The sequence below is a fragment of the Heteronotia binoei genome, chromosome 17, assembly GCF_032191835.1.
Source record: "Heteronotia binoei isolate CCM8104 ecotype False Entrance Well chromosome 17, APGP_CSIRO_Hbin_v1, whole genome shotgun sequence".
In the NCBI taxonomy this organism is placed as follows: Eukaryota; Metazoa; Chordata; class Lepidosauria; order Squamata; family Gekkonidae; genus Heteronotia; species Heteronotia binoei.
In genome coordinates this window covers 10,056,646-10,078,726 of record NC_083239.1, presented here as the reverse complement: position 1 = coordinate 10,078,726, position 22,081 = coordinate 10,056,646, and the positions used below count along the sequence as shown (strand labels likewise).

Genomic DNA, 22,081 nt, shown 5'->3' with positions numbered 1-22,081 from the left:
AAGGAAATCATGCAGGTCACCGTATGGCACTGCCTTTTACCAAATCAGACTGCTGTCCTACATTATATGATTTATTTTTACTGGCAGCAGGTCAGCAAAGGCCTTTTGGAGAGCCAGTTTGGTGTAGTGGTTAAGTGTGCGGACTCTTATCTGGGAGAACCGGGTTTGATTCCCCACTCCTCCACTTGCACCTGCTAGCATGGCCTTGGGTCAGCCATAGCTCTGGCAGAGGTTGTCCTTGAAAGGGCAGCTGCTGTGAGAGCCGTCTCCAGCCCCACCCACCTCACAGGGTGTCTGTTGTGGGGGAGGAAGGGAGAGGAGATTGTGAGCCGCTCTGAGACTCTTCGGAGTGGAGGGCAGGATATAAATCCAATATCTTCATCTACCTCTCAGGGTGTCTGTTGTGGGGGAGGAAGGGAAAGGAGATTGTGAGCCGCTCTGAGACTCTTCGGAGTGGAGGGCGGGATATAAATCCAATATCTTCATCTACCTCACAGGGTGTCTGTTGTGGGGGAGGAAGGGAAAGGAGATTGTGAGCCGCTCTGAGACTCTTCGGAGTGGAGGGCGGGATATAAATCCAATATCTTCTTCTTCTTCTTTTGCATCACCTTCCCTTTGAGGAGGTCCTTTGTTTATACAGATACTTATACCCTGCTTTTGTTCCTCAGTGGGGACCCAAATCGGCTTACAATACCATTCTCCCCTTTTCGATTTTATCCTAACAACCACCAGCCTGTGAGGCATTTAGGCTGAGTGTGTGTGACTGGCCCAAGGCCACCCATTGAGCTTTCACGACAGAGTCAGGATTTGAACCCAGGTCTCCCAGATCCTAGTCTGATACTTGAAGCATCAGACCGTGCTGGGTCTTGCTTTCTTGAACAAGGAATACCAGAGATTGAACTCAGGACTGTTACAGTGCAAGCTGCTTTTTCTACCACATAGCTGTAGTCCCCAAAGGCTCTGTGGGGGAAGGGGAGCAAAACTAAGACAGGAGCTCCATGATGTGGCCCCAGTCCAATCCAGCAGACTCCACCCTCCCCCATGGATGCCATTTTCTAATTTTAACAGGCTTGGGAAGTTTCCCATCATCTCTTCTAATTTGGCCCAGAAAACAAAACAGCACAGGAAACTCAACTGGAGAGTGCTGGATGAGGATGTAGGAGATCCTGGCTCAAATCCCCAGGTGGCTATGAAACTTGCTAGATGATCCTGAGTCTGTCACCTTCCCTTAGCCTCACCTACCTCACAGGGAAGATAAAATGGACTAAAGAGGAACTATGGGTAACTTTCTAAGTTCCTGGCGGAAGACTGGTTGAAGGGAAAAAAAAGTGCTGAATTTTATTCTGAATCTGAATTTTATTCTGCCATGCTTCGTTAAAAATAACTTTGTTAAGATGCCTGTACCTGTGGGTTTCGGAAGCGAAACTCCTTCTGATCTTTTGGCACCCCTCGATAGGAGAGCCATTCTTCTTGCACCGGAGCCTCAGGGACGTTCGATGTTTCAGATTGCAGCTTGCAGAAGTAAGTGGCAGACGCAGAATGATCTCTGGAAGAACAAGTATCAGTTAAGCATTCCCTTCTGAGACAGGCAAGAACACAAAGACAGAAAGAGACCTGGTTCAAGTCCTCAACCATTTCCACATCCCACTTGAAGCCAAAAGTAGCTGGAAATTCGTAAGTCCTCGGGGATCACTGTTCTGTTCAGTTTTCCCTGCTGCTTTCTAGGCACAGATCTCCATTCCTATGCAATGCCCGTACCACACTCCTTATTCCCCACCCAACTCTGTCTGAAGCTCTTAGCTTAAGCCAATAGCTCTCAAGCTTCTGGAGACAGGACACCTTTCTAAGCCTACAGTACTTGACATGATCTGCTTACAAAGTAACCCCACACTATTTCCCCCCTCCACAACATAACAGGCAGGAATCTCTCAGCAGCCCACAATTAGCAAGTTTATCTTTTCTATTTTTTTAAAATATAGTACATAACTGGACAAGAGATTCTTCTTCGGGGTCATTTCACATACTATGTAGAGGCAAACCAAAATCCACCATCATCCTATTCCTCTTCCATCTGGCCCAATGAACTACCTGGAAGAAATCTGCCATCTTATCTTATGTTACTGTTCTGTCGACTCAAAGTTGAACAGACCAAAATCCAACACTTTGCATAATCCAATTGCTGCAGCTAAATATTTGGCAACTGTTGAGGTGGTTTTCTGATCCTTAACTACAAGGATAAACTGGGCAGTTTTTGAGATGAAAAAGTCACATAACTTATTAAGAGGGAGGACAAATACTTTTCTTTCTGATCAGATCAAATTTCACACTCTAATAAAGGACACAAGCTGTCCACAGCCACATTTACAAACTGTCTGGATAGGCTACGCTTGCACATCAGCCTTCCAATGTAGCCAAGGGAAAAGAATTTAACTGAGTGAGCATAATTGCTCTTCTATGTTCTCCCAGAATTATAGCTGGTCTCCAGACCACAGAGACCAGTTCTCCTGGAGAGAACTGCAGGTGCAAAGGGCAAGCTCTAGATGGCATCACATTCTCACTGAGCTTCCTCTCTAGGTACTACCCCTGAATATCCAGAAATTTCCAAGCCCGATTTGGCAACCATAGCTTGTATTTAATAAACTGTAATCAAAAGAAGGGTTGCACAAAGGCTATATCTTTATTTAAGGTAGTTTGAGGTCACCTTATTGTAACAGTACAGTGATATGTTCTTACATCTCCCTCTAGTCCTGAAAGTTAATTGCAAAGGGGTGTTAGTCTAGTTTAGCAAAATAAAAGAAAAGTCCATTGGCACCTTAAAGACTTAACAATATTTATTTATATCTGAGCTGTCATGAGTCACAGCTCACGTCTTCAGATGTATGAGAGGAAATCATACCAGGAATCTTAATTAAAGGGAAAATTGGGGTGGGGTTAACGCCATGAATCTTTCAAATGTAGATTCTAGGTAGGAGGAAAAAAGGAGGAAAAAAGAGGTAAAGAGGTTAGGGGTGAATCCTATCATAAAACTTCAATGTTAAGCCAGTGATCCCCAAAGGCAGAAATCAAATTGGGACAGACCAAAACAGCAATATGAAATTAAACCACACAAAAAGCTAAGGTCCAACCAGATATGATAGGATGAAATAATTAATAGCTGCTGTAAAAATAAGTAGTAGGAAAAATACCAAGTGCGAGGAAAGCCCAGTTATGTACCACCACATAAAAGAACTGCCTAAACTAAATAAAACATCAGCCACAAAGAAATGTGTTGGGTTGGGGAAATCTACAAGGGGAGGCGGGAGAAGAAATCTCCCCATGTACTGCTGTGCGCAATTTTAGGGAGAAAAGCAATCTCAATAGACACATTGCCCTCCATGTCTGATGACACTGGAGTTCTCAGTGGAACCCTAAACAGAGTTATTCAATGGACTTACAAGGATGTTACCACTTAAGACTGCACTGCCAGATCTGTAAACAAATACATCCCTGCAATTATATTTGCCTTCTAAGTCCATGGACTCGAAATGGGTATAACTCTGCCTAAGGTGCCACTGCCAATGAAGCCAGTGGATTCAGGACAGACGAAAGGAAGTACTTCATATCACACATAAGGAAAACTGCAGCATATCCCATGAAGGCCTTTTGCAGTGCACAAACTGACTGAAGTCTCCCATGTTCTCAGAAGATTCAACATCTCACCTGTGTTCAAGCGCCATCACCAGAAACCCCCGGGAAGCCATTTCAGCACAGATAGAAGAGTAAACGGTTCTGAAAATCGAAGGTGGAAAAGGCATGTGAGAACACCAAATCATTACTGCAATTCCTCAAGCTGTTGAGGGCCTTAGTTTGGGTCATGCTGGCAGGTTTCCAAAAACTGATCAATAGGCAATGAAGAAGAAGAAGAAGAAAAAGAAGAAGAAGAATTGCAGATTTATACCCCGCCTTTTTCCCTGAATCAGAGACTCAAAGCGGCTTACAATCTCCTATATCTTCTCCCCCCACAACAGACACCTTGTGAGGTGGGTGGGGCTGAGAGGGCTCTCACAGCAGCTGCCCTTTCAAGGACAACCTATGCAAGAGCTATGGCTGACCCAAGGCCATTCCAGCAGGTGCAAGTGGAGGAGTGGGGAATCAAACCTGGTTCTCCCAAATAAGAGTTTACATATTTAACTACTACACCAAGCTGGCTCTCTCATAACCATAACTATGGACGCTGGAAGGCAGACTGCTTACAGCACTTGCACTTTTTTCTGTCTCCCACTAGATGTCGCACTTTCTAGCCGCAACTGCACTTTATTGCTACTATACCTCCAGCTGCTAAACTTCTTTTTAAGTATTATTAAATTGGGTTAGGGTTAAATCAAATTATTGGGAGCAAATTGGATTAGAATTAAATTTAAATTATTGGGATTAAAGTTAATTAAATAAATCTTGAACTGGGATCAAAACATAATTTCTGGGGCGGGATCAAAGTATGATTTTGGTGTGTGAAATGGACTGAGTTTAGAGATGATTAATTTAAACTGCTAATTGCTGCATGGTTTTTTTTTATCTTATTCTAACTATATATTAAATTGTTGAATGTTTATTAGCCATTGAATTAAATTAGATTGGATGTATTAATTAGCTAATTATTGTAGGAGCAATCGGCTAAAGGAGAGGGGAGGGACTATTTGATTGGATACAGATAATTTGTGATTTAATGGTGGGGTGAGTTTAAGTAGTAGGTGGTTTTTAACTTGTTGGGAGTACGATACCTGTGAGGGAATTCCATCTGATGTCGAACTGAAGCTATGCGAAGATCAGTTCTATGGAGGAATTAGCCCAAGGGATACCAGTGCTCCTGGGGAGGGGCAAGTATAGCGGTGGGAACAGGCATAATGGGAAAGGAAGGAGACTGAGACACAGGAGGGCTCGCTCCCCTTCCAGCCTGTGTCCCATCCCAACGATGGTAGGTATGGGGGCCAAGTGGAAGTACTCGCCTCCGTCCTTGGTGCTGTGCAACGTCAGGTCCATAAATAATAAGACCGCAGTCCTACGAGACTATCTGCTTGAGCAGAAAATGGACCTGGCCTGCGTGACTGAGACCTGGGTGCGAGACAAGGAGACAGTAGCTCTCTCCCAAGTAGCTTCCCCCGGGTTCTCGGTCTACCACCAAGCACGGACTAGTGAGCGGGGTGTGTGGGGTGGCACTCTTCATACGGGAGGCTTACTCCTTCCAGGCGCTCCCGGCCCCGGAGATCACTGGCATTGAGTGTGCAGGTCTGGCGTGGGATGTTGGGGAGCATTTGGCTATCTGGCTGGTGTACCGAACGCCTAACGCACCAGCCAGTGCCCTGCTGTCTCTGATGGAGGCTTATTGTCTTGGGTGACTTCAATGTCCATGCTGATGATGCAGCCTCTGCTCGGGTGATGGATCTGGTGTCATCCATGGTGACACTAGGACTTTCTCAATATGCGACATTATCCACCCACGCTGGATTTGATCTTTGTGGTGGGAGTGGTAGTGGATCGGATTACTGCTGAGCCAGTGCCATGGTCGGACCACTATGCCCGGAAGGCCCATATGGACGTGTCACTACACCCCTGTTTAGGCGACGAGCGTGTTTTGGCTTGCCCTCGAAATCTGATGGACCCAATGCGGCTTCAGATGGCCTTGAGGGATCCCTGGCCCCCTGTTAGCCGCCTTGAGTCCGTATGGAATGGGCGGGATAGAAATATAACGTAAATAAAATGTAATACCTTTCTATTTGGGCCAACAAAAATGTCACAAAATACAGCGCAGTCATTCAAGGACAGCTGTTTGCAGTGCTTTATCATCACTCTTGCCTTTAGCGCTTCCAAATCCCTCCTCAGAACCCATCTTTTCTGTACAGCCTTTGGCTTATCCCTTGACATGCCTCAATGAGGTGGTTGACTCAGGCAGTGGATTTAGGGGGGCAGCAACCTCCTTCCCTTCCCCACCACCCCTCCCTTGCTTCACCGCACCTTCCACTCAATGCATATTAAGCAAATCTGCATGTTTCCCCATCATTTATGCATCAAGGAGTAACATGCCTCCACCATTTCACAGATGAAAATAAGACCATGCATAACTTTCATTTCTAAATTTTAAGCAAAAGTAACTTGGGCCCATTCCCATTAATCCCTCCTTATCCATGAGTCCCTTTCTTCTCTCTCTTTTGCTCCTCTTGTTGCCTTTTTGCAACTGCATTCTTCTTGCTAGCAGGGAACCCACAGGTATTATTGGCATTACATTACCTAAGCCACTCTGGGGGATACTTATCCTTCGGTGCTGTTTAATGAGCTCATAAGGATTGTTGGTGCGGGGGGGGGGGTGTCTGAGAGGATTTCTAACAGGATTTGGGATCTCTCCCCTCCAAGGCAGCCATTAAATTGGTCTTGAAACAGATGGCCATTCTTAATTCAAGGGACTGCCCACAAATGGCCATCCCATCAAGAGTGTCTGTTTCAAGAGCTTTAGAGCAGAGAAACAATGGCAAATCCATCCCATTAGCAGAGGGATCCTCCTCCAGCAGAAGGAGCCTTCCACTCTTCCTTCAATAGGAGGAAAGTACTGCCACCAATGGAACGCATTTGCAGGATTTGACTGCGTGGCTAGGCACGTTCTGCAGCATGCTGTCCCTTCTCCCATTCAAGCCCTGGATCCAGGAAGAGCCAAGCTCTGCAATGTGAGTCACATATTAAGCAAATCTGCATGTTTCCCCATCATTTATGCATCCAGGAGTAACATGCCTCCACCATTTCACAGATGAAAATAAGGACATTCATGTGACACTCCTACACCCGTACGAAGATCCTCCAAAAGCTTGGGATGATGTACATGGCTCTCCATTTACCATTTTAGCCTCACAAAACCCCGTGAGGTACACTGAGACTGTGAGATTGGCTCAAGGTCACCTTGGACGTTTCTCAGCAGTGTGGGGATTTTCACTTAACCTCAGACTTCTCCCTCCATACAGATGGTGCCAGTCACACTGCCTGTCTAGGGCTAAATCAACCACTGGCCTGCCTTAGTATCAGGCAGCTTCTTATCCTTTCACGAGAAGGGTACACAACAGGACTACTGAGTGCAGAACGCGGCCGCTGGTAACTGTCCTCCAGCGTTGAGCATCTCAACTTTAGAAGTTTCTAGTCCTCACGAACCACTTAGGCTCTGCATGCCTGCCTAGTTGTTTCTCAAGGTGGTTCTTCTCTTTCCATCCCACCCACACAGAAGAAAGTTTCCCTATACGCAGAAGATTGTTATTATATAGATTTTCTGCAGTCAGGGCAGGGCACTTACCGGAAGGCTCCTAGCCCATGGGAGAATATGATCAAAGGGTACTTGTTGCCACTCGATTTCAGAGGGGTGTCCCAGCTCACAGGGATTCGACAGGATCCTGCGGAAAACAAGATTACACACCACAGTAGGATAAGGCCAGCTATTCAGGGCTAACATTTTGCCTCCTGGTTATTATGGGACTGAAACATTTTTTTAAAGAAAAGCACTCTCATTTCTCTTATTTGTTCTCGGTGGTTTCTTCAGAATGAGTCCAAATTTACGGGCGACACCACTTCGGGCAGTGCACCCTGCAAGAGAGCGGAGTGGAATTCTGGTGTCTGACGTTTCATCAAGGCTCCAGTCCCTAGGCTTCTAAGCAAAAACATCTGTTGGGACATGCAAAGCAGAGGCTCTTCCACTGAGCCCAGCATACAGCATACCTGCACCAAGAAGTCCCGGCAGCCGGAAACTCTCTTACCAAAGGTCATGCTGAGCAATGGGGCACACCATTTCCGGTTCATATTCATGTAGTCAGCCAGTCCACAGTAATACTCATAGCGGGGAATCCAGAAGGGCTGTTCCGCCCCCTCTTGTGAGACGGAGGGATAGAACAAGCGGAAGAAGAGACCCTGAGGAGGAGAAAAAGATAGGCTGCAGCACAGACACAACACTCGTGGCATGCACTACCCTGTTCCCTGCACATCTCTCACACATGGGGGGGGGGGTGTGTGAGAGAGAAGCTTAATGAAACCTTTCTTGAACACACACACATGAAGCTACCTTATACTCAATCAGACCATCAAGTTCCATATCGCCGACTCAGGCTGGCAGCAGCTCTTCAGGGCCTCAGGCAGAGGTCTTTCACATAACCTGCTGCCTGGTCCTTTTTAAGTGGAAATGCTAGAGACTTTCCGCATGCAAAGCAGAGGCTCTTCCACTGAGCCACAGCCCTTTCCCATATTTCTTTGTTTATTGGAAACCCTTTATTGGAGAGCCAGTTTGGTGTAGTGGTTAAGTGAGCGGACTCTTATCTGGGAGAACCGGGTTGGATTCCCCACTCCTCCACTTGCACCTGCTGGCATGGCCTTGGGTCAGCCATAGCTCTGGCAGAAGTTGTCCTTGAAAGGGCAGCTGCTGTGAGAGCCCTCTCCAGCCCCACCCACCTCACAGGGTGTCTGTTGTGGGGGAGGAAGGGAAAGGAGATTGTGAGCCGCTCTGAGACTCTTCGGAGTGGAGGGCGGGATATAAATCCAATATCTTCATCTACCTCACAGGGCGTCTGTTGTGGGGGAGGAAGGTAAAGGAGATTGTGATCCGCTCTGAGACTCTTTGGAGTGGAGGGCGGGATATAAATCCAATATCGTCTTCTTCTTCTTATGAATTCTGATGTCAGAAACTACATCTCACTCTTGATTTGCTTATGGACACTGTCTTCTCGCAAAAGCTACCTTTGAGTTGTTATTGGTATTACATTATTCCATGCACACAACATATCTATGTATTTACTTTAAGACAATGGCTTGATCCTGCCTAAAATGCCACAGGCACAGGGAGGAGGATGGGTAATTTCTTCTCATTCTCCATCTGCACAGGAGGTCTCTGATGCCCCTCACAGCTATTCCTGGGGTCCCCCCCATCCCCAAAGGGTAGCCTTTCAAGAAGCAGTTTGGGCTGCCCTAGGCAAGACTGGCACCTCCCTCCCACCACAGAAATTCTAGGTGGGTTCCAAGCCTATATTTTCTAAGTGTTGTAAAAATATAATAATATTGCATTTACTTATTTAAGAACATAAGAGAAGCCATGTTGGATCAGGCCAATGGCCCATCCAGTCCAACATCTGCTCCATATTTTTTATCTAACCCCCTCTTGAAGCTGGCTATGCTTGTAGCTGCCACCACCTCCTGTGGCAGTGAATTCCACATGTTAATCACCCTTTGGGTGAAGAAGGACTTCCTTTTATCCGTTCTAACCCGACTGCTCAGCAATTTCATTGAATGCCCACGAGTTCTTGTATTGTGAGGAAGGGAGAAAAGGACTTCTTTCTCTACTTTCTCCATCCCATGCATTATCTTGTAAACCTCTCTCATGTCACCCTGCAGTCGACATTTCTCCAAGCTAAAGAGCCCCAAGCGTTTTAACCTTTCTTCAAAGGAAAAGTGTTCCAACCCGTTAATCATTCTAGTTGCCCTTTTCTGGAATTTTTCCAATGCTATAATATAAATTCTATATTTTTATTTTTAAAAAAAAAAAAAAAAAGCTCACACAATAGTTAAGCATTAGTACATTAAGTCTAACTTGACTGGCATCCATTTACTTTTAATATGCCAAAAGCACAAAGCAGGTTCACTGCATAAATGCTCCAGTAAAAGCAAAATTGCTTTAGGCAGCTCAGGTTAAAAGGGTCAGGCATCCCACAGCTATGAGAAAGTCTTTTGCAAGCCCAAAAACTTTTCACTGCAATATGTATTCCAGACTACTGGATCTTTATTCAAAAACAACTTGAATTTTACTAACAGACTAAGAAATACACAGTTATAGAAAAATGCCTAACTCCTAGCATGCTTATCAGAGGGTCTGGGAACTTGTTCTATATATGCCGTGACCACCATAGGGCTAATACTCCAGAATTCTCAAATTCCATTTTGATCATATGAAGATGCCTGATACTGAGTCAGATCCCTCGGCTGCATCCACTCGTTGCTCTACTATAATTTCTCTTCCATTGCTTGTGCATCACTACAGGTATGGGAAGAATCTGCCACATGTGATTCCCTCCAGTATATGCAATCATTATTCTGACTGAAAATCTGGTATGCCTGTACCAAGGATGCAAGTGCAGACTAAATGGCGACCACTCATATCAGGAGGCCAGTGCAACAGCTCATTTCAATAGCTGTTTTTCACCAACACGTATAAGGAAAACTTTCTTCATGGGGGCCACTTGACACAAGTGGTTGCTGTTTTGTCTAGGGTTGCCAATCCCCAGGTGGAGGCAGGGGATCCCCCGGTTTGGAGACCCTCCCCCCGCTTCAGGGTCATCAGAAAGCGGGAGGAGGGGAGGGAAATGTCTGCTGGGAACTCTATTATTCCCTATGGAGATTTATTCCCATAGAAAATAATGGAGAATTGAGCGGCGGGTATCTGGGGCTCTGGGGGGGCTGTTTTTTGGGGTAGGGGCACCAAATTTTCAGTATAGCATCTAATGCCTCTCCCCAAAATAGCCCCCAAGTTTCAAAAATATTGGACAAGGGGGTCCAATTCTATGAGCCCCAAAAGAAGGTGCCCCTATCCTTCATTATTTCCTATGGAAGGAAGGCATAGGTGTGCCATCCCTTTAAATGTGATGGCCAGAACTCCCTTTGTAGTTCATTTATGCTTGTCACAGCCTTGATCTTGGCTCCACCCCTAATGTCTCCTGGCTCCACCCCCAAAGTCCCCTGGCTCCACCCCCAAAGTCCCCTGGCTCCACCCCCAAAGTCCCCAGATATTTCTTGAATTGGACTTGGCAACCCTAATTTTGTCTGAAAGGGGAAGCCTACGAATTGTGTACTAGATTTTTTTGTTCACACAGAAAAACCCAGTTGTAAATGATTCCCTGTTGTGCAACAATAGTGCTATACCCAGCAAAGTGTGGACACAAGTCCTGTCTAATCTATCTCAGTATCATCTATACTGACCAGCAGCAGCTCTCAGAAAGACAAAAGTCTTTCATCCAACACTCAAGACCCTTTAATTGGAGATAGGAGTAATTGAACCTGTGACGTTCGAGGCACCAAACAAATTGACTGCCTTATACTCAATCAGAGCCTTGATCCATCCAAGTCAGTGCTATCTACTCAGATTGGCAGCAACTCTCCAGAGTCTCAGGCAGAGGTCATTCATATTACCTACTAAGTACTCCCTCTAACTGTGGAGTCTTGTGAGCAAAAATTCTACTTCGTGAACTACTGGCGTTAAAGTTGCGAGCTACTGCATCAATTAGCTTGCTCTGGGGCCATTTTTCTGAGCTAAGACAAAAACATGTGAGCTGGAAGCTAAAAAACTGTGAGCTAGCTCACACTAACTCAGCTTAGAGGGAACATTGCTTACTACATGACTTATTGCTGGCACTGAACCTGGGATCATCTACACCAGGGGTCCTCAAACTACGGCCCGCGGGCCAGATGCGGCCCACTGAGGACGTTTATGCGGCCCGCCGGGTTATGGCAAAATCAGACCGGAAGTGACGTTCGACCTAAACCCACGTTAGCAACGCACACTTCTGGCACTGGGCTGAGGCGGCGGAGACAGAGTGTGAGGTGATACCGAGGTGAGGTGAGTTCCCAGGCCGGGGTGTGTGGTGTGGGAAAGGGAGAGAGATGCAGAAGACGGAGAACTAACAGCCCGCGGCCTTGTACAGTAACGGCAGTCCAGCCCTCCAACAGTCTGAGGGACAGCGAACTGGCCCCCTATTTAAAAAGTTTGAGGACCCCTGATCTACACAGAAAGCAAATGGTCTTCCACTGAGCCATAGCCTTGTTCCAGTTCTTCCTAGAAAGTTTTACATATATTCCATCTAGTCTGATTTCCTTCCTGGAACTCTTAATGTCAACATCAGTAACCTTTGTTACCAAACAGAGGTGTGGTTACTTACTTCTACTATATTATATAATTCATAAGTTGCCCAGGTCTAATTGGCCACGGGTCCAGGGGATATACTCTGTTTACCAAGGCAAAAAGGTTTGACAAGAGGAGGCAATGGAATCCCCCATCTCTCACCAAGATTCTAGGTGGTGCCTTGGAGTAAATAAATTCCTCTTTCTTCCCTCGTATAACTGGGGGGTAACAGAAGCTGAGTGGCTGCCTGCCTGGGCAGAGCAAAATGGATCCAGAGTCTTATAATTCACTTAACTACTCCATTTATTTAAACGTTTAAGTACTGCTGTCAATGTCAGATGGAAGGGGCATGTTAAAGCCTGAAGGGTCAAGGGAAGCAGATGAAGCCTGAAGGGTCAAGGGAAGAGACATTTTTCTCCAGTGGCTTATTTGGCTAGTTTGCTCAGACAATTTCTTAATTGCCTGTAAGTTTCTCTTTCTCTCCCAAGGTCTAAGAATCACAAACTATACAAGTCCACCACTGGGACTTGCAGCTATCCTGCAGCTGCTGGTTCCTGCTGGTGACTCATGAGTAGCTAGGGTTGCCAAGTCCAATTCAAGAAATATCTGGGGACTTTGGAGGTGGAGCCAGGAGATTTTGGGGGTGGAGCCAGGAGTAGGGTTGCCAAGTCCAATTCAAGAAATATCTGGGGACTTTGGGGGTGGAGCTGGGAGACATTGGGGTGGAGCCAGGAGCAAGGGTGTGACAAGCATAACTGAACTCCAAAGGGAGTTCTGGCCATCACATTTAAAGGGACCGCACACCTTTCAAATGCCTTCCTCCCATAGGAAATACTGAAGGATAGGGTCACCTTCTTTTGGGGCTCATAGAATTGGACCCCCTGGTCCAATCTTTCTAAAACTTGGGGGGTATTTTGGGGAGAGGCACTGGATGCTATACTGAAAATCTGGTGCCTCTACCTCAAAAAACAGCCCTCCCCACAGAGCCCCAGATACCAGCAGATCAATTCTCCATGATTTTTTATGGGAATAAATCTCCATAGGGAATAACAGAGTTCCCAGCAGACATTTCCCTCCCCTCCCCCTGCTTTCTGATGACCCTGAAGCGGGGGGAGGGCCTCCAAACCGGGGGATCCCCTATGAGTAGCTGGTCCCAATTCAGATCAGCACCACTGTGAAAGAGAAGGAGGAATTTCTGCCTTCTCCCCTGGGCACTTTTTGGCAGATGGAACAGCTTTAGGGCCAAAGTGGGGTGGGTAATGGTATTTGCTCCACTGGGAGCCAGCATGTGCACTGAATGCTTGCATGGAGCTCTCCACAGAAAAAATAATGCTCCCGCTTGTGGTCCTTGCTTCTCTCTCATTAGACATCTACTAGCTTATGATCTCATCTTTCTGGGCTCAAAGGTGTCTCTTCTGCCTCTTCCCTCTCCAAGGTGGGCTGGTATGGAGAGGCAGATGACTCTGGTTCAGCTTCTTGGATAAAAGGTCTCTGCCCTAGGATTGTCTGCTCTGGGTTGGAAAATACCTGGAGATTTTGGGGATAGAGCCTGAGGACGGCAGGGTTTGGGGAGGAGAAGGACATTAATGGTGTATAATGCCATAGAGTCCACCTTCCAAAATGGAAATTTTCCCCAGGGTAATTGATCTGTTGCTATCCACCAGCTGGAGGTTAGCAACCCAACTTTATTCCTTACATGAATTGGTGCCCGTGTCTGTATTCCTAGCCCCAAGGAGATTACACTTGAGGTCATGTTAGAGGCTGTGCCTCACAACTGCAATCCGTCCTTTATAGGACTAAAGGCAGCTCATTTATACTAACAAATGCATTCTGTAGAAGATGGGTCACACCAAAACTACTCTATGTTGACTCCGACACACCAAATGGTCTGTTTAAAAAGCTCCACCTTGTCCACTAAATTATAACAAGAAGAATAAAGAGTTATTTTTAGTGGTACCTTCTCATTTTGGATACAAAGTTATCCAGTTTCCTAAGAATAAACATTTTCTTACAAATCTACTGTGCTCATTTGCTCCTGGATTTAACCTTCTGTGCCTACCTGCATTTGAATGAGCTAACCTACATTTGGGCTATCAGCTTCCTACTGAGAGAGAGAGAGAGAGAGAGAGAGAGAGGGAGGATTTATGCCAGAAACAGAGGTCCCTCTAAATGCCTGGAAAGCATCAAAATGACAATTAATTTTTTAACCATAAATAATTAAGCAGCCATTTGGAGGCTTGTGGGCAATTTCTAAATTTGTGCAATTTATGGGAATTTTAAACAAGGAACGTAAATCTGAGGCTGGTTGGAAAATCCCTGTGCAGTCCCTTGACAATCTTACAGAGAACATTTGTGAAACCCTCCCTGGTTGTAAACAGGCCATTGCAAATTAAAAGCAGATTTGGAACAAAGAGTTTCTATTACTTATCAGCTATCCATATTTAAACAAATTAACCCGCACTGTGAATACAAGCTGGCTTATTCTGCAGAATATTTAGAATAAACTGGCAAGACTAGTTTGTGATGGTCTACTTGGAATCCTACCCTCCATCCTGCTATTTTTTCCCACATTAAAGCTTGTATCTCATTTTTTTTCACACCAAGTTGCAGCCAAGTTATGGTGACTTCATAGGGTTTTCAAGGCAAGAGATGAACACAGATGGTTTCCTGTAGCAACCTTGGCAGTCCACCATCTACATACTAACCAGGGCTGCCCCTTCTTAGCTTCTGCGATCTGATGAGATGGGCTAGCCTGAGCTATCCAAGTCAGGTCTGTGCCTCATTAAAAAACCAGAAGCCTCCCTGCAACTGGCTGGCACCCTTAGGTGAGTTATGATTTTGGTGCCTCCTCCCATAAACAAACATAACCGAGATAAGTACAGTGAGCAGTCACAACAGAAATGATGGTGCCTCTTCTGTCCTTTGTGCTGGCCCAACACCAATCAGTGCATAGCTAAGGGTGTCAACTCCAGGTTGGGAAATTTCTGGAGATTTGGGGGGAGAGCCTGGGATGGGCAAATTCTGAGGAGCGGCAGGAACGCAGCATCCAAATCTGTCACTCTAAGAAATCACTTAGGTTCTCCTAAGGATCAGTCTGGCTGTAGGTGGAACTTGAACTGACCTTCTACTAAAGTCCAATCCTATTGCTAGCCCCATTATCTCTTTTTCATAGTGGGACACTCTTTGCTCCTATCAGGAATAAGAGTTTGATCCATAAATATCAAGGGTTAATCTATATGCTGGGAGAAGCACTTTAAGAATTGGGGACACGACTCTTCCTGCATGTGCCTCTCCCACCAAGAAACAGACGACTGACTCAGAGGAGCATCAATGACCCACACTCTGCTCCTTCCTCCAGCAGGGTGCATCTGCACAAACACACACAACTGGGCTGAGCCGTATTTAGCTCTAGCGTTACAGGATGTGGACCCAGAGACTGCACAAGAAACTTCCATCTCACTGAAGTCAGCAGGATTTCAACAGCAGTATCATCCCCCTAACTAAAATACAAATCACTTTCCCTCTGGATGACAGACAGACTATTCATAGCAGTTCTTGCCCTCTCCAGCCATAATCTCAGCTGTCTGCCTGACTGACAGTGAGCCAATACAGCAGAAAATGCCAGGGACACATTCATGAAGCTGCACCCTTTTCACCCCTGGACCAAACAGCTGACAAGAATTGCTACATTCTGGTTCTAGGCTTACAAATGCACACAGAAGCAGTGTAGTGATTACAGTGCCAATGTCTATGGGCACCTGGAGAGGAGAGAGAAGTAGGAGATAGGGAGAATCTCCCTTCCTCTTTAATAGCTGACCTACTACCATGTCTGCAGGGTTGGGGCAAACAGAATGTCAAGCATGCGGGTTCAATGACGAGTCAAAGTTGATACAAAGACTACATTTATTGATAGACCGATACTTTTGGCATAGCCATAGCTTGAGAGGAATGAAGCTGATACATTGGTACAATACTTTTAAGGTCTACTTCAAAGGAATTCCAAGGGAGGGGGTTGTGGGGTAGCATTCACACATAAAGCATCATAAATGTCTACATTCCCATAGCGTTATCAGGACCTCGTCCTTGCTTTCTCCAGATGTCTGGTACTCCCTCAACAGAGTGTCTGGGAAGGTGCTGATTATTTAGTTTTAGTTCTCACTACTTCTAATTACAAGCCATCAAGGAAGAGGGAAAGGGAACGAATAACAAACTAACAAACTGGGTCCTCCATGACACTTCCCAGATCTGGTTTAGGCAGGACCCTAAAACAATCAATTGAACATTCAAATTTTACCATGCTTGACACAGAAGCCCACTCTGACAATGGCAAAGAGCTCAGTTTGTCTGAGTCTGATTCCATGAACAGGCTGTCCAGGGTCTCACTCTCAGGCTAAGGTCTTACACGTTACCTTCAACCTAATCCTTTTAACTGGCAGTGCCGGGGATTGAACCTTGGACCTTCTGCTTGCCAAACAGATTCTCTAACACTGAGTCACAGCCCCATCTTGCAGCGTGAAGCTGCCCTATTCCAAGTCAGACTTCTACCAAAGTCAGTGCTGTCTACTTGGACCGGCAGCCGCTCTCCAGAATCTCAGTGGAGGTCTTTCTCATCACCTAGTACCTGCTCCTTTCAAGTGGGAGTGTTGGGGACTGGATGCCAAGGCCTTCTGGATACCAAGCAGATGCTCTGCCACTGAGCCACATCCCCTCTCCCAAATTAATGAACATATGAAGTCGGACCCTGGGTTTTCTCTCCAGGATCTCAAGTGGAAGTCTTTCAAATTACTACCCGCTCTTTTGAGCTAGTGATGTTGGGTATGCAGGCAAAGCAGATGTTCTCTGTCTCAGCCACATCCCCTCCTTTTCGCTATACAAGCTGGCAGGAAGAAGACTCTCTCAGAGTTGAACTGGGGACATCCTGGTTAATATCTCATCCTCTTAACCATTATGATACCCGATTCGTGAACTCTGTCCAGAAGCAAAAGAGACACCCACACAAACACAACCCACCTCTGCTCTTTATACACATCAGTGGTTATGTGGATATGCAACACATCTCACCTGACCATTGCTTGCGCAAACTGTTCTGGTCCACCCATCCATCTGATTTGGTTTTCCCAGACAACAGACTGGTCAGATGGCAGCACAAATCACAAACTGTTTTTTTACAAAAATCACTTGCTTAAGAAAAAGCTCCAGCTCACTCAGCAAAACTTACTCCTGAGGAAGCCCATGCAGGCGTGCCCTTTACTGGGGAGGAGACCCCACTGGACACTGCAGGAACTGCTCTCAAGTGAAGGCATCTAACCAGAGGGATGCTTTCAGACACATTTCCTTACAATCCCATGGTGAGGGGAAGTCACTGGCAGGAAGTAGTTTGGAGCAGAGAAATAAAAGCCAAGGAAGACCCCTGTTTCCTAATGCCATCAAGGGAAGGGATTTTTCTGCATTTAAAGGGACTGTTCAACTACTGGTACTTCTGTCTGTGTATGATGTGCAGCTTTACGGAGTGAGTCTGCAGCCTTTGACACTTACAAGGTCCAAAGTACGTCAACATTCAGATTAAGCAATCAATTTCCATAATTGAGAATATACCATTTAGCATTAGTATTAACTGACATGTTGATTAATAGCCAGGAGAAGACTGGGGAGTCAAAATGGCCCTGGAACAAGCCAGCCTGAACAGCCCTTGTGGCACTACAAGCCAGGGCTGCAGGGAGCGCTCAGCGGGTCAGTTCTAGCAACGGGCATGAGCTCATCCATTGCTTCCTCTGTCGAACTGAGAGCAGCAAAGGCCACAGTGAGTGAGCTGACACTGATGATCAGAGGTTGCTGGCAGACTTGCTGGGGGCTTGGCTTTGTACACCTGTTCACCAGTGGCCAACTGGGAAATTTCCTTGTCAGTTAAATAGCCAGTCCACCCCAGCAGTTTCCCATAAACGTTCTGCAGCCAAACACTGGCTGTTGTTGCAAGTCTTTTATTCGGAAATGCCTCGCACAAGGTCAATAAATCATAAATATATACAGGAGCAACCGATGTGATTGATTTAGAGCACTGGCATTGATCTGCACTGTTCACAATTGGATTTCCGGCAACTGTTTCCTCTATTATTTCCATTTCAGGAGAGCCAGTATAGTGTAGTGGTTAAGTGTGCGGACTCTTATCTGGGAGAACCGGGTTTGATTCCCCACTCCTCCGCTTGCACCTGCTGGAATGGCCTTGGGTCAGCCATAGCTCTGGCAGAGGTTGTCCTTGAAAGGGCAGCTGCTGGGAGAGCCCTCTCCAGCCCCACCCACCTCACAGGGTGTCTGTTGTGGGGGAGGAAGGGAAAGGAGATTGTGAGCCGCTCTGAGACTCTTTGGAGTGGAGGGCGGGATATAAATCCAATATCTTCATCTACCTCACAGGGTGTCTGTTGTGGGGGAGGAAGGGAAAGGAGATTGTGAGCCGCTCTGAGACTCTTCGGAGTGGAGGGAGGGATATAAATCCAATATCTTCATCTACCTCACAGGGTGTCTGTTATGGGGGAGGAAGGGAAAGGAGATTGTGAGCCGCTCTGAGACTCTTCAGAGTGGAGGGCAGGATATAAATCCAATATCATCTTCTTCTTCTTTCTGTAAAGCACCGCTAAGAAGCCTTTTAGTCCCATACAAAATCTTTTCCTGTCATTTCATTCACATACTGCAGGGGTGACCAATGGTAGCTCTCTAGATGGTTTTTTTTTTGCCCACAACTCCCATCAGCCCCAGCCAGCATGGCCAATGGCTGGGGCTGATGGGAGTTGTAGGCAAAAAAAACATCTGTAGCACTACCGTTGGCCACCCCTGACATACTGGAACCTTAAAAGATCAACAAAATTCATTCCAGCAGCAGTTGGAATGATTGACCTACCTCACAGGACCACTGTGAAGATAACATGGGAAGGAAGAGCCATGCACGCCGCATAAAAAGCACATTCTATCTAGCACAATATTATTCCATCATTCCTCCAAAGAGAGAGTGGTATACATGATTTGCTGAGGAAAGGCTGAGAGGGTGCTATTAGCCCAAGATCACACAAGTGAGTCTGATTACTCAAAGGAAGATGTGAAGTCGAGCCTTGCTGATCTGACTCTAACCACTGCACCACACCGGCAGATATCTCCATCTACACTAGTAACATTATGCCCACAGCACAAGCAGTTGTGTAGGCGAGCTTGAAGCAAAGAGCCTGTGGTTTGCCAGCTAGTGCCAGAAACCAAATTCGAACCAGGGACTTTCTGGCTGAGCCTGTACCTTCCTAGGCTGAGCCCCTACGGGGCACGAGCTTCTCCACCTTCTGTCTGAACTCCCAGACAGAAGGCCCATCTCTTCACTGATCCTCCTGGATCCCCGGCCCCTTCCTACTGGAGGGCTGTAACAGCCCGGGTACCTTTTGGCTCTGTCCCACCATCACATCCGTGCAGCCGACCGCGTGTGGCCCCTTCCCATGGGGCAGACCTAAGGAGTAGGTCACCCCCATCTCCTCTCCTTCTGCTGCAGAGTCTGGAACCCAAGGGGCAGCTTGCAACAGAGCGGCGCTAAGACGCACCAGGGAAGAGAGACGTCGTCAGTTTCACTTCCTCCATGGGCTCCTCTTGCGCAAAGCAAGCTGTCGTCTCAGGAAGCCGGGATCTGCGCACTCCCCGGCCATTGGCTGCCGCCTGATTTCGTATGCCGCCTAGGGAGGAGTTCGGCGGGAGCCGCAAGAAAGTTTTGGAGAGGGAAGGAAAACAAGAGACGTCAGTCTGCGGCGGGCGGGGCTGAGGCCGTGGCGGAGGGGGCAGCTTCTGAACAACCGTGCTGCAAATACAAGTTGATGGGGTGTGAACTGGCAGAGGCTGACCGAGAGAGAGATCTTGGGGTGGTGGTAAATAACTCACTGGAAATGTCAAGACACTGTGCGATTGCAATAAAAAAGGCCAACGCCATGCTGGGAATTATTAGGAAGGGAATTGAAAACAAATCAGCCAGGATCATAATGCCCCTGTATAAATCGATGGGGCGGTCTCATTTGGAATACTGGGTGCAGTTCTGGTCGCCGTACCTCAAAAAGGATATTATAGCATTGGAAAAAGTCCAGAAAAGGGCAACTAGAATGATTAAAGGTTTGGAACACTTTCCCTTTGAAGAAAGGTTGAAAAGCTTGGGGCTCTTTAGCTTGGAGAAACGTCGACTGCGGGGTGACATGATAGAGGTTTACAAGATAAATGCATGGGATAGAGAAGGTAGAGAAAGAAGTACTTTTCTCCCTTTCTCACAATACAAGAACTCGTGGGCATTCGATGAAATTGCTGAGCAGTCGGGTTAGAACGGATCAAAGGAAGTCCTTCTTCACCCAAAGGGTGATTAACATGTGGAATTCACTGCCACAGGAGGTGGTGGCGGCTACAAGCATAGCCATCTTCAAGAGGGGGTTAGATAAAAATATGGAGCAGAGGTCCATCAGTGGCTATTAGCCACAGTGTGTGTGTGTATATAATTGTTTTGGCCATTGTGTGACACAGAGTGTTGGACTGCAGGGGCCATTGGCCTGATCCAACAGGGCTTCTCTTATGTTCTTATGTGACACAGAGTGTTGGACTAGTGGGGCCATTGCCTGATCCAACATGGCTTCTCTTATATTCTTATGTGACACAGAGTGTTGGACTGGATGGGCCATTGGCCTGATCCAGCATGGCTTCTCTTATGTTCTTATGTGACACAGAGTGTTGGACTGGATGGGCCACTTACCTGATCCAACAGGGTTTCTCTTATGTTCTTATGTGACACAGAGTGTTGGACTGGAGCGGCCATTGGCCTGATCCAACAGGGCTTCTCTTATGTTCTTACGTGACACAGAGTGTTGGACTGGAGGGGCCATTGGCCTGATCCAACAGGGCTTCTCTTATGTTCTTATGTGACACAGAGTGTTGGACTGGATGGGCCATTGGCCTGATCCAACAGGGCTTCTCTTATGTTCTTATGTGACACAGAGTGTTGGACTGGATGGGCCATTGGCCTGATCCAACATGGCTTCTCTTATGTTCTTTATGCCGTGCCCTAGCAGCTACACTTTTATAAACACAAAACAAAACCCCCGATTGTGCGGGATTCCAGGCTCTCCAGAACTCTTCATCCAGTTGGATGTTGGGAGAGGGGAGAAAAGCTACGGGGGGGTGGTGGTGGTGGTATTAAGGGCCAAAGTTGATTAGCTGATTTAACGGGACACAGGAGGGAATGATTCCACACCGGGTTGTTGCTTCTGTCCAACCTCTTTAACTCCATCATGTCACACACACCCTCCCCCCGCCCCCACAATGCTCAGGGGCTTCTCTAGCTTCGTTTGTTTTGTATCCCGAGATTTCGCGGGGGGGGGGGGGGACGCTGTTGTTAACCAGGGAAGCTAGAGAAAAAACAGGGTGTGAAAAGCCCCGGGCAGACTGTGCCCCTGGTATGCTTGGAAGAAGTAGCAAAAACGAATTAACTACATTTCAAATTGAAGCTTGGGTTGACAATCTGTTGGTTTGGCATTACCCTCCAAGTTCCCTCTCCACTCCTTTCCTCCCAGTATACCTTTGCACTGAATATGATGCATCTGCTAGTTTAAAAAGGTAAAGGTGTGCAAACAACAGTCGTTTCCGACTCTGGGGTGACGTCGCATCACAACGTTTTCGCGGCAGACTTTTTACGGGGTGGTTTGCCATTGCCTTCCCCAGTCATCTACACGTTCCCCCCAGCAGGCTAGGTACTCATTCTGCCGACCTCGGAAGGATGGAAGGCTGAGTCAAACTGGAGCCGGCTACCTGAACCCAGCTTCCGCTGGGATCGAACTCAAGTCGTGTGAGCAGAGAGTTTGACTGTAGCAGAGAATTTGACTGCAGTACTGCAGCTTTACCACTCTGCGGCACGAGGCTCTCCATCTGCTAGTTTACCCTCCGGGAATTTCAGTATTTGTTCTTTTGGTTAAAGAGGAAAGGCTGCTGTTGTTGTACAATATGCTACACATACACCACAAAGTATTCTTCCTAGCGCTGGTCACTTAATCCCAACCCCTCACCCCTGTGAATGTAGGAAATCCAAAACCCAAGGTTGCCAGTCTCCAGGTAGAATCTCCAGCCTGCAGATATCAGACCCTCAGTCTAGAATAGAGGTGTCAAATTCATTTTGACACAAATGGCCCGGCCTAGGGTTGCAAATCC

General features: G+C 46.8%; 1 protein-coding gene across 2 annotated transcripts in view; it reads right to left on the bottom strand.

The window, feature by feature from the left end:
* The window catches only part of PAFAH2 (platelet activating factor acetylhydrolase 2), a 34,457-nt gene extending 14,938 nt beyond the window's left edge, over positions 1-19,519 (bottom strand). For both annotated transcript variants that reach the window (XM_060258409.1, XM_060258410.1), the window contains exons 1-5: positions 19,294-19,519; positions 7,764-7,914; positions 7,307-7,403; positions 3,700-3,768; positions 1,405-1,546 (exon numbers count right to left, since the gene is read on the bottom strand). In XM_060258409.1, the coding sequence (XP_060114392.1) occupies positions 1,405-1,546; positions 3,700-3,768; positions 7,307-7,403; positions 7,764-7,914; positions 19,294-19,383 (549 nt within the window). In that variant the 5' untranslated portion in view covers positions 19,384-19,519. The remainder of the gene's footprint in view (positions 1-1,404; positions 1,547-3,699; positions 3,769-7,306; positions 7,404-7,763; positions 7,915-19,293) is intronic.
* Between the last annotated feature and the right edge of the window lie 2,562 nt (positions 19,520-22,081).